The sequence below is a fragment of the Chiloscyllium plagiosum genome, chromosome 39, assembly GCF_004010195.1.
Source record: "Chiloscyllium plagiosum isolate BGI_BamShark_2017 chromosome 39, ASM401019v2, whole genome shotgun sequence".
NCBI lineage: Eukaryota > Metazoa > Chordata > Chondrichthyes > Orectolobiformes > Hemiscylliidae > Chiloscyllium > Chiloscyllium plagiosum.
Window position 1 is genome coordinate 19081128 of NC_057748.1, and position 13192 is coordinate 19094319.

The following is a 13192-nucleotide window of genomic DNA, read 5'->3' on the forward strand; positions in this document are numbered from 1 at the left end:
ATGCTTAGAAAAAGGATAGGTCTAGGCTGCTACAAACTGATGAAGTCCTTGAAGAGTATAGAGAAATAAGGAAGGAATTTAAATGCTGAATTAGGAAGGCTAAAAGATCCCGTTAAATATCCTTAGCAAACAGGGTCAAGGAGAATCCCAAAGCTTTTCAATACATATATAAGAAGAAAGAGGGTAGCAAGGGAAAGAGTAGACCCACTCAAGGACAAAGGAGGGAAGGTATGTTTGGAGACATGGGAAGTGGGAGAGATCCTTAATGTGTACTTTATCAGTTTTCACCAAGGAGAAGGACATGACTGATTTTGAGGTCAGTGATGAGTGTGTGAATACTCTAGAGAATGTCAATATAATGGAGGAGGAAGTTTTGGGTATCCTAAATTAGATTAAGGTAGACAAGTCCCCGTGGCCAGATGGGATCTATTCCAGGTTGTGCAAAAAGCAAGGGAAGAAATAGCTGGGACGTGAGCAGATATCTTCCCATCCTCTTTGGCCACAGGCAGGGTTCCAGAGGACTGGAGATTAGGCAATGTTGTTCTCTTGTTTAAGAAAGGAAGCAGAGATAATCCAGGAAATTAGACCAGAGAGCCTGAAGTCTGTGGTGGAGAAGATACTGAGGGACAAGATAGATGTACATTTGGAAGAAAATGGACTAGTTAATGATAGGCACCATGGTTTTGTACGAGGAAAATCATGTCTCACCAACCTGATTTGAAGAGGTGACAATGATAACTGATGAGGAAAGGGCTGTGGATGTAATTTATATGGACTTTAGTAAGGCATTTGATAAAGTCCCACATGGCAGATTGTTACAAAAATTTAAATCACATGGGATTCAGGGTAGGCTGGCTAGATGGATACAAAACTGGCTTGGTCATGGAAGACAGAGGGTGGTGGTAGAATGGTGTTTTTCAGAATGGAGACCAGTAACCAGTAGCGTTCCACAAAGATCAGTCTTAGGTCCTCTGTTGTTTGTATATAAATGATCTGGAGGAAAATGTGGGCGGTCTGATTAATAAGTTTGCAGATGACATGAATATTGGTGGAGTTGCTAATAGTGGCCAATGACTGTGAAAGGATACAACAGGTTATAGATAGATTGGCAACTTGGGCACAAAAATGGCAGATGGAGTTTAATTCAGAAAAATGCAAGGTGATGCATTTTGGAGGATCAAATTTAGGTGTGAATTATACTATAAGTGGCAGAACGCTAAGGAACATTAATATACAGACAGATCTGGGCGTGCAGGTCCACAGTTCCCTAAAAATGGCAACATAGGTGGCCAAGATGATTAAGAAGGTATATGGTATGCTTACCTTCATCACACAGGGCATGGAGTACAAGAGTTGGCAAACCATATTGCAGTTATATAAAACCTTTGTTAGGCTGCATTTGGAGTATTGTGTGTAGTTTTGGTCACCACATTACCAGAAGAATGTGGAAGCTTTGGACAGAGTGCAGAGGAAGTTCATCAGGATGTTGCCTGGTCTTGAGGGAATTGACTATGAAGAAGGGTTAAAAAGACTAGGATTGTTTTCATTGGAAAGATGGTGGCTGAGAGGAGACATGATAGAGGTCTACAAAATTATGAAAGGCATAGATAGGGTGGATAGTCAGAGGCTTTTTCCCAGGGTTGAAATTTCAATTACAAGGGGGCACAAGTTAAAGGTGAAAGGGGGAAGTTTAAGGCAGATGTGTGAGGGAAGGTTTTCACACAGAGAGTGGTAGGAGCCTGGATCGCACTGCCAGAAGAGGTGGAAGCAGGCACATGGGTGACATTTAAGAGGCATCTGGATGGTTACATGAGTAGGGAGAAATAGAGGAATATTGACCAAACAAGGTCAGAAGGTTTGTTTATTAGTTTAGTTAGGGCATGATGATTGGCGCAGGTTTGGAGGGCTGAAGGGCCTGTTCCTGTATTGTACTTCCCTTTCTCTCTCTTTGTTCTTTTGACTGATCTACAAGATGCACAATCAGTCCAACTCTTCTTTCCTGGTGCTTTGCACATTCTTCTTCTTGACAGTATGTATCCAATGCCTGTTTGAAAGGTAATAGTGAAATGCCTTGTATTGTCCTTTCAGGCACCAGATTATGGTGGGCGGCACGGTGGCAGGTGGGCGGCACGGTGGCACAGTGGTTAGCACTGCTGCCTCACAGCGCCTGAGACCTGGGTTCAATTCCTGCCTCAGGCGACTGACTGTGTGGAGTTTGCACGTTCTCCCAGTGTCTGCGTGGGTTTCCTCCGGGTGCTCCGGTTTCCTCCCACAGTCCAAAGATGTGCAGGGTCAGGTGAATTGGCCATACAAAATTGCCCGTAGTGTTAGGTAAGGGGTAAATGTAGGGGTATAGGTGGGTTTCGCTTCGGCGGGTCTGTGTGGACTTGTTGGGCCGAAGGGCCTGTTTCCACACTGTAATATAATCTAATCTAATCTGATAATCTAATCATAACTTGCTGAGTGAAGAAATCATAATCTCACCCACTGGTTTTAGTACCAAATATTTTAAATCTACTCTGTAATTATAATTGAGTCATAGAGGTTTATAGCACAGAAAAAGGCCTTTGGGCACATTGAGTCTGCATTGGTCTAAAACAAACATTTATTCTAATCAAACCCCATTTTTTAGCAGTTGGCCCACAGCCTTGTATGCCTTGGCATTGCAAGTGCATATCTAAGTACTCCTTAAATGTTATGGAAATTTCTGCCTCTATCATCCTTACACACAGCGAGTTCCAGATTCCCAGCACCCATTATGTGGAAAATATCTTGCCTCACATCCTCTCTAATCTTCCTGCCCCTTACCTTCAATCTGTCCCCAGTCATTTGATCCCCCTACCAAGGGATAAAGTTCCTTCCTGGCTATCCTATGTTCTTAATAAACGTATACATCTCAATCATGTCTCCTCTCAATCTCCTCTGCTTTAAGGAAACAGCCCGACTGTCTTCATAAAGAAAATCTCTCTTCATAAAGAAAATTCTCTCCAGCTTAGGCAACATCCTGATAAATCTCCTCTGCACCCTATCCAGCACAATCACAGCTCTCCAATAATGTTGATTCCAGAACTGCACATAATATTTTAGCTGTGGCCTAACCAATGCTTTATACTGCATAATCTCCCTAAACCTGACATGGTGGCTCAGTGGTCAACCCTGCTGCCTGACAGCACCAGGGACTCAGGTTTGATTCTGGCCTCAGGCGCCTATCTGTGTTGAGTTTGCACATTCTCCTGTGTCTACATGCGTTCCCTCCAGGTGTTCCAGTTTACTCCCACTGTCCAAAGATGTGCAAGTTAGGTGGATCATTCATGGGATGGGAGGTGAGAGCGGTGGGATGCTCTTCAGAGGAACAGTGTGGACTCAACTGCCTACCTCCAAGGGATTCGATGCCTTGACTAATAAAGGCAAGTATCCCATTTGCCTTCTTAAAACACTACCTACCTGTCCTGATACATTTAGGGACCAGTGTACATGCACACCAAGGTCCCACTGATCCTCAATACTACACAGGGTTCTATTTTCATCATATATTCTCTTGCCTTGTTTGTCCTACCCAGATGCATCACCTCACACTTATTCAGATTGAATTCCATTTGCCACTGATCAATCCATTTGACTAGCCCATCTATATCTTCCTGTAATCCAAGGCTATCCTACTCACCATTTAACATCCCACCAATTTTCATATCATCGGCAAATTCACTGTTCAACCTTCCTCTGTTCAAGTCTACATCACTTACAATTAGCACAAATAGAAAAAAGCCCGAACACTGATCCCTTGTAACCCCACTACTCACAGGCTTCCAATCCAAAAATACCCCTCAAATAACACCCTCTGTTTTTTGCTACTCAGCCAATTCTGGATCCAATCCACCAAATTTTCTTGGATCCCATGGACTTAGTTATCAACTTCCCAAGTAGGACCTTTTCAAGTGCAGATTAATTCTGTTCCTCAGAATTGCATCAAATAGTTTCCCACCACTGAGGTCAGTATAACCTCAGTTTCTATATTTTATACAGTCTAGTTTCCTGGTTTATCCCTTGCTCCCTTCTTGAATAATAGTACCACATTGGCTGTCCTCCAGTCCTCTGGCACCTTTCCTGTGGCCAAAGAGGAATTGAAAATTATTGCCAACATCTCTGCTATTTCCTCCCTAGCTCACTCAACAGCTTGAGATAATTTTCATCCGGCCCTGAAGGTTTATCAACCTTTAAGCCTTCCAGACCACACAGAACCTCCTTACTGTCTATGTTAATTTCTTTTAATTATATCACAGGCCTCCTTCCTGTTTTCTATATCCACACTATTTCTTCCCACTCGTGAAGACTACACAAAATTTAATTTACACCCCTTCTACATTCACTTACTCAACACAAATTTACCACTGAGGTCCTTAAACAAGAACAAATTTCTAGATGAACTCAGCATTATGGAGAGAAAACAGAGTTAATGCTTAGAGACAAGTGACCCTTCTTCAGAACCTAAAATAGCTAGCAAAAGGTGTTTTTTATACAGTTGAAGGAGAGTGGAAGAGGGAAGTGATGGAGGACTGAGTGGATGGTGAAGGCAGGGCCAGGGAGTGGGAGAAAGTTTGACAGACAAAGAGATGATTGATAGTAAGGGAAGAAAAAAAGCATAATTATACAAAGAAAATAAGTTTGTTGTGCTGCAAGCAACCATATCATAGCAGGGCCTGGGGTTTAGGGCTGGATATAGGATACGGAAAGAGGTGTTCAGGCTCTAAAAGTATTGAATTCGATCAATTGCTGAAGGATACAGCGTGCCCAAGTGGAAAATGAGATGCTGTTCTTCCAGCTTGGACTGGGGAATTGCAATAGGACCAAAACAGAAATGTTGGCCAGGAAACATGAGGATGTGTTGAAGTGGCAGTCAACTGAGAGCTCAGGGTTATTTTCACAAACAGAACATCTGTGTAATGACTCAGAAAACCCAACTTGAAAGGAACATTGTTTATATTGAACACTGAAGTAGAGCCACTACCATTCTGGGACAAACAATTCTGTAAACCCATCCTTGGGTCTGCTTTTTAAAAGGGCTAAGGTGATGAATTCCAGCTCGGCAATGATCTCCACAAGGAGATTAACGAGTGTTGTCCTTGGGCCTTGTAAAGGTGATCACAGTTCTGCAAAGTGGTCACCCAGTCTGCACATCATCTTGCCGACAGAGTGGACCACATTTTGAGCAGCAAATACAGTAGACCCGATTGAGTGAAGTGTAGGTAAGTTGCTGCTTCACCAGGAAGATGTGTTTGGAGCCTTGGATAGTGAGAGGGGAGTACGTCAGCAAGTGTTGCACCTTCTGCAATTGCAGGGGAAGGTGCCATGGAAAGGTGTTGGGAGTTAAGAAAGAGTGGACCAGATTGACCAGCTGGAACAGTCCCTTGGAAATGCTGACGGGGTGGGTGGTTGGGAAGTATCTAGTGGTGGAGGTAGGAGAAGCAGCAGTTTATGGTTCTTTGGATGTGGATGCTTGTGGCATAAAAAGTGAGGTCCAGAAGGGATCCTACTGGCGATGTGGGAGGAAAGAGAAGGGGGTGAGGGCAGAAGTGTGGGAAATGGATCAAACATTGCTTCGGCTCTGTGAACCAGTAGCAGGGAATCCTTGGTTAAAGAAAAAAAATGAACATTTCTGAGGCCCCCTGCAAAAGGTGGCATCATCAGAACAGTGGTCCGTAATGGGCCCTGGTCTTTGCCTAATTATCCAAGTTTTCTTCTTCCATATTCTTATTAAAACCTCTTGTCATTTTGAACACCTCTTACCCTTCTAGGGCTCAGTGGGCAGTGTCCCTATCTGAGCTAGAAGCTTTAGGTTCAAATCCCACCTCAGAACCTGTAAGCTAAGGAAGGTGTTTACAGCACTGTCAAACAGGTTGAGCATCACCCTGAAAATCCTTCTGATACACACCAAAGGCTGACAGCTAGAGGGTGAGGAGTTCCAGGTCAATCATGGGATCATAGAAACCCTATGGGTGGAAGCAGGCTATTCAGCCCATTGAGTTTTCACCAATTCTCCTAAGAGCACCGCCCCATCTCTGTAATCTTACATTTACCCTGGCTAATTCACTTAGCCTGCACATCCCTGGACACTGGGACAACTTACTATGGCCAAACCACCTAACCAGCACATCTTTGGACTGTGGGAGAAAACTGGAGCACCCAGAGGAAACCTATATAGACAAAGGAAGAATGTGCAATCTTCACACAGACAGTCACCCTCATGGATGGACTTGAACCCAGGCCCCTGACACTGAGGCAGCAGTACTAACTCCTGAGCCACTGTGCCACCCTACAGATGGAAACAATATTGGAGCCTCTCCCATCAATATGCATAAAGCCCAGCTACAGCATGCTTGCAAAAATGTATGTTACCACAACAAACTGGACTCCCAGTGTGAACTGTAACGTATCCATCACTACGTTATTTATCACAGAATCCCTATAGTGTGGAAACAGGCCCTTTGGCCCAAGAAGTCCACACTGACCCTTCAAAGAATATTCCCAACCAAATCCATTCCCCTACCCTATTATCCTATATTTACCACTGACTAATGCACCTAACCTACATATCCCTGAACATATGGGCAATTTAGCATGGCCAAGTCACCTGACCTGCACACCTTTGGACTGTGGGAGGAAATCCACATAGACACGAGAAGAATGTGCAAACTCCACACAGACAGTCACCCGAGGGTGGAATCGAACCCAGGTCCCTGACACTGAGGCAGCAGTGCTAACCATTGAGCCACGTGCTCCCTGTCAAGTGTGTTTGAAAACTCATTTCTTTTTTAATCCAACACCAGTTCGCACATGCACATTTAGATACCAATTTATCAATGGAGATGCAGAGTTAGCAGTGAACGTAGGTATTTGAGAAGGCAATTTGTTATTTAAAGTATTATTTTTCAGACATACTTCATTTTACTAGAGCACATTTAACCTGAGGACAAAGTATTGCTCAAACACAGCTCCACCCTAACCTTGAGGGGATAGTGATGTTGCTTAATCCCAACAGTCGGTGCCTCAGTAAATCCCTCACTTTAAGGAGCGCCTGTGCAGAGAATGGAGATTCACTGAACACAATTCTCTGGGTTGGTAGCTCACCATGTCTTATCAGCAACCTGGAGATTCCAATACAAACAGTACGACTGAAAATATTGAGGTCAATTTAGAGTAATTTGGCAGCACAGTCACTTCTCCTGTACTAAGTAACCTGCTTGCCCTCAAATATTTCCTGCATTCCATACACACTGACTATTCGTCAACATGCTCAAGTTATTTTACTGGATTTCAAAACTGATACAAAGTGCACACACTGCAATTTCTTTCATAGCCTGTAACTGTTTATTCACCTGCAGAGAAAAATAAGCATCAAAACTCTTTCTTTCAAGAAGCCAGCAGAGATTACAGAGGATATAAAGCACAGAAACAGGCCATTCAGCCTAACCAGTCTATGATGGCTCTTATGCTCCATTCAACCCAGCTCCATCATAGCCCTCTACTATGTTCCCCCTCAATTTTCTTCAACCACTTGCTATGGTAATTACTTCCACATTCTTTGGGCAAAGAAGCTTTTCAAACTTTTCAATTTGACGCCTTGTGACTATCGTATATTGATGGCCTGTAGTAAAGTTCATCCTCAAGAGGAAACATTCTTTCTGTATCCACTCAATCAAACTTCGTTTTTATGCGAGATTCCACACGCTACTTCAGATTATACAAAGAAAAACTTCATTTGATGTAAAACAAATATTTTGCTCCTAATGCTCTAATACTCCTAAGATTCAATACTCATATTTCACCTGATTATAAATTCAGCCATGATTTGACATTTCAGTGCTGAAAACACTCACATTGTATAGTAACATATAACAGAACACAAGAGGCAGGCCATTCAGCCTAACTAGTCATGCCAGCATTTACCCTCAACAAGCAGCATTCTTTTATTCATTCATGGAACTTGGGAATAAGTGGTAATGGATCATTTGTTCCCCATCCCTAACTGTCTTGGTGCTGACTAGTATGGTTTATGTCATTTCAAACATATTGTGTATACGTCTGGAATCACAACAGTCAGACTGGCTACAGTCAGAACTCCTTCCCCAAGGTCATTAGCGAACCAGATTACCTCATGCTAAAAAGAAAAGGAGGACAAAGATCTGAAAGGTAGTGGTAGGAGTTCCAATAATAACTTTCAAAAGGAAGGGACAGTGGAAAAGGTTTTCAGATCTGTGCGGGAACAGCAAGGGTAAAAAAAAAAAAAGGAGCTGAACTGGACAGTTCTTTGAAAGGATTGACAAGTATTGTGGTCTGTTTTTGTGCTTCTTCCCCATTGAGCTGAGTAATGTGGATCCATAACAAAATTTATCGGAATGGCTCCAGGGATGAAGAGGTTTTAGTGATACATTAGGTCAGAGAAGCTGGAGTCATTCTTCTTGCAGAAAAGGAGACTGGCAGGAAATCTAACAGGACAACAAGATTATGATAGATGTAAAATAAAGCTGCTCCCAATGGCTAAAGGCACAGGACTTTGGGAAACAGATTTAAGGTTTTGGGTAAGAGTTATATAGACAATGTGAGAAGCAGCATTTTTTTTTAGAAACAGAGTGAGTGTGACTTAGACCTTTCTGTTTACAAAGGTGGTGTACGTGGAGACAGTGAATATTTCAAAAGGAGACTGGTTGGGGACTAAATAAATAAACTTTCAGCTCGAGGAATATAGCAGGAGGGGAAATATGATTGACTGGACTGCTGTCCAGACAGCCAGCATGCACTAGACAGGTTGGATGACCTTAATTTAATGTGTCTGCCAATTTATAGAACCACCCTTCATACCAGCCAGTTCACTGACTGAACCATGACACTGCACACCCAGAGATAGAGCTATATCTATCTGTGAGAGATTAACAAACAACCTTACTCATTGATTCACCCAGAAGGATCAATATTTGGGAAGTTATGTCCACAGATGAAGTATGAGGCTTGTGTGGGCACAAACGTCGAAACAGATTGATTAGTAGCCTGTTTCCATGTTGTTAATTCAATGTAATACAGCAACAACAGGTCTCTGTCAAAGAAAAAACCTCCAACAGGCAGAGACATATCTGCACGGGACTAACCTCTCACACACGTTTCAGCTTAATACATATGTCATACAGAGGAATCCCAGATGCTCAATATGCTGAGATTTGTTTCAATGTAACATATTTGAATCGGAAGATCAAGTGGCCTCAGTATTTTGGTTTTAGAAATAAAAGATAGGCAATGATTTCATACAAGTCTGGTACATCTTTTAGAAAACAGGCACTCGTTAAATCAAACCTCCTCACAATCGTTGGTTAAGTATTCTATGCAGAATTTGTGTTTTTGAGAGAGATGGCAAGTCCAAATCATTAGCGACATCCTTAATGGTTCGTATAAGCTGGTTTGCAAAGTGTATGCTGCAAGACTTCAGACGTCTTTCAGGAAATCACGCCGTGCTTGCGCCCAACGTCCACAAAGGCCTCCACACATTGGTCAATATCCTGGTCACTATGGGCAGCAGAGATCTGCACCCGGATTCGTGCCTTGCCCTTGGGGACCACAGGGTAACTGAATCCAATCACATATATTCCTGAGTTAAAGAAAGAACACCGATCAGAAAAGAACTCCTGATGGATTAGAAATGCTTGAAAAAAAAATCTGCCAAGCAACTGAACTCAAGGTTCAAGTAAATGAGGAACTAATCTATTTAAAAGCATACCGATAGAATACATTACCAGTTCATAAGGTCCCAATGCTTAGCTAAACAATGTTATCCAGCACTTGATTATCCGGATTTTGATTAACCAGACGAAATACTCCATGCCTGGGTCATTCGGATAATTGAGGTTCCTCTGTATATTGAATTCCATCCCCACCCACCCTCACTGAGTGGCTGCTCAATTACCCAGCATAGGGGGGAACCTGCAGGTGGTGGTGTTTCTATACACCTGTTGTCCTAATTTTTCTCAACAGACATTGTCATGGATTTGGGAAGTGCTATCAGAGGAACCAGTAACTGTAGTGCAATAGTAACTGTAGTGCATTTTGTAGAGGGTACACACTGTTGTCAATGTGCGTTTGTGGTAGTGGCAGTGAACATTTGAGGATGTAGTGCCAATCAAGTACGCTCCTTTGTCCTGGATGGTGTCAAGCTTCTTGAGGGTTATAGAAGCTGAACTCATCCAGAAGGTGGCGAGTATTCCATCACATGCTTGGCTTGTGCCTTGTCAATGGTGTGGGGAATGCAAATGAGGAGTTACTCATTGCACAATTCCTAGCCCCTGACCAAGTCTTCTAGTCACAGTATTTAAACGGCTAGTGCAGTTCAGAGTGTGGTCAGTGGTAACCCCCTCCCCCCGGGATGTTGACAGTTAAGTGCTTAGCAATGGCAATGTCAAGGTTAGATTCTCTCTGGTTAGAGATGGTCATGTCACACAACTGCCAGGCAATGACAGAAAACAGCAGCAGATTAAGAGCAGTTACAATATGAACAGTCATAGGTTCCAAATAACTAAAACATATATAGGGAGGAAAGCTGTGGAGGTCCCATTCTTGTCCAGGAACAAAGTGAAGGGATTAACTGGCAAAACCCAACAAATCAGCATGAAGTGGCCTAAAAACCAGTTCATTCAAATACTGTAGGTCTTGGTCGATAGGTTACCTCTTTTCAGCATGTCCTCTGCCATGGATGATGCCAGTCGTGCATCTCCCAGCATCACTGGGCAAATGGGATGGTCCATTCCACCAATGGTGAATCCTGCAGCTGTCATCTGACTGCGGAACCTGCACAGAACAGCCAACTGGAGTCAACTCAAATCAGTCTGGAAACCGTTTAACAAGTGTTCAGTATCTGAGATCAATCCAATATTAACTTATATTCATATTGCCCACTTAACATGGCAAAACATTTCAAGGTTGCATCTCAAGTGCTGAACTAAACCTGACACAAGGAAATATTCCATCAGGCACCCAAAAGCTTGGTCAAGGAGGAAGGTTAAAGAAGCATCTTAATGAAGACAATGGTGTTCAGGGATGTAACTTCAGAGTTTAAGGCCAAGCCAAGGGAAAGATTGATTGAGAGTGAGGGGTGGTGAACATAATGCTTGAGGATACAGCGGTGAACATAATGCTTGAGGATACAGCACAGACAGGAGGGATAAGAGTTATAGACAAAACGCATTTTGAATTCAATGGGAGTGTGGAATGATTGGTTGTTGACCAATGCAGTCTGGGACCTGAGCAAGAGGAAGACAATGCCTGGGCAACAGGAGTTTTGAGGCAAGTTAGAGGTTGGCGGATGGGCAGCCAGCAAGGAGTAATGAGAGCCCACCCAACCCTCCCAGAGGTAGCAAGAAGCTGGGTACAGGACTGAGCAAAGCAGGCTTGGGATGGGCCGTGCTAAGGTGAACTAGGTGAAACGGTGCAATATTGTGGAAGGATGATGAAAGCATGAAGCTGAGGCTCAAACAGGATGCACAGCCAAAAATCCCAATATCTGACTGCTATCACTGACTGATCCAGGGATACACATACGTGTAGATGTCTGGAGCTGGATGCACACCGATTCATTGAGAATTTATCATACAGGGCGAGCCCCATACCCGCAGAATCATTTTCCATGGTCTCAGTTACCCGGGGTTTACCGTAGCCTGATCATATAACCGGGAACATTCTGGAACCAGGGACTGGGGGCTGCTGGGAAGGTAAATTTCCCATTGAAATGAATGGGTTCGCTCCTATCCGCGGTTTCGGGCTTCCGGGGTAAGTCCTGGAACATTTCCTCGCAGGTAGAGGGGGGGGGTGCTACTGTACTAACTGACCAGGTTGAAAGAAACAATGTTTAAGATCGAATAAGAAAAAGAAACAAACCAGCAAAAAAACTATTTTAAAAAATAGCTAATATTTCACAATGCCAGCCAAATAAAAGCTTGAATACTCCACGGTTATTCATCTTCAGAGACACATTCACTGGAAACATGGGATCAGGAGGCCATTCAGCCCCTTTGGTTTTTTTCCAAACACCATTCAAGCAGGTAGTATTAAGAAACAGATCAAACAAAACCTACCCTCACCATAGAGTCAGAGATATACACCACAGAAACAGACCCTTCAGTCCAACTCGTCCATGCCGACCAGATATCCTCATCTAATCTAGTCCCATCTGCCAGCAATTGGCCCATTTCCCTCTAAACCCTTCTTGAAATGGGAGATGGCACAGGGCAGGGTAACACTAGGCACACGGACACACAAGATGGCTGCTAAGCCACAAATTGGCCACTTGACACACAAAGATGGCCACCGGACCACAATATGGAGAAAGATAGCTGAGCAAACACAGATACTGCCTGGGGCCACCAGAATGCCAGCACAATGCACGCACAACCGAGTTGATTAGTTTAAGGCGGGTGGGGGAAGAGAATACGCATGAGTAACATATACTGCTTGCCGAAATCAGGGTCCAGCCAACACCTTTGATAGAAATGCTGTTTGATACAGACTCAATACAGATTGCTAATAGCCAGGGCTGCAGTAATCTTCCTTCTCAGAAAGAGCGATTAGCACCCACTATTACAGAAATGCACTTCTGCGCAGATGCTGAAATTGACAATGTCTGCAGTGAAACTGACAATGACCGCGCTGAAATTAACAAAGGCTGCGCTGGAACTGATTATGACTGCACTGAAACTATCAGCGATTCTGCAATGTTTACAATAAACAAACCACGTTACAGAGACTAACCTCATCACTGATCCATTATATCACAAAATGTATAAAAGTATCTTGACATGTGCTCCGAGTTGAGAGAAGAATTGCAGCTGACCACTGTGCTGTTGGTGTCGCTCTCTCCCCGGAGCTCTAGTATTTCCTTGTACAATAAACTCTGTTGTTGAACCCCGACTCTGACTGCGAGGCTAGTGATTTTCCCCACAACAATTGGCACTGCAAGTAGGGTTCTTATTACTGGTGCCCTGGTCAAAGGCCACGATCAGGAGACCGGGATAAGAATCGATTTGTACCTGCAAACAGCAAGAGTCAGACTGGGCCGAAGACACAGTTTAAAAGTATACTGATTATCATATCTAACTTGCTACAGTAAGGAGTCTGTGGAGAATATGTGTTAACTGTATTATCTGCTTTAAGAACCAGC

General features: G+C 43.4%; 1 protein-coding gene across 2 annotated transcripts in view; it reads right to left on the reverse strand.

The window, feature by feature from the left end:
• Window positions 1-7346: 7346 nt before the first annotated feature.
• Window positions 7347-13192, reverse strand: part of gcat (glycine C-acetyltransferase) — a 31049-nt gene continuing 25203 nt past the window's right edge. The window contains exons 8-9 of one of the 2 annotated variants that reach the window (XM_043679921.1): window positions 10706-10827; window positions 7347-9634 (exon numbers count right to left, since the gene is read on the reverse strand). In XM_043679921.1, the coding sequence (XP_043535856.1) occupies window positions 9483-9634; window positions 10706-10827 (274 nt within the window). In that variant the 3' untranslated portion in view covers window positions 7347-9482. Of the gene's footprint in view, window positions 9635-10705; window positions 10828-12955; window positions 13062-13192 lie in introns of those variants that run through there. The other variant, XM_043679922.1, reaches the window with a different exon arrangement.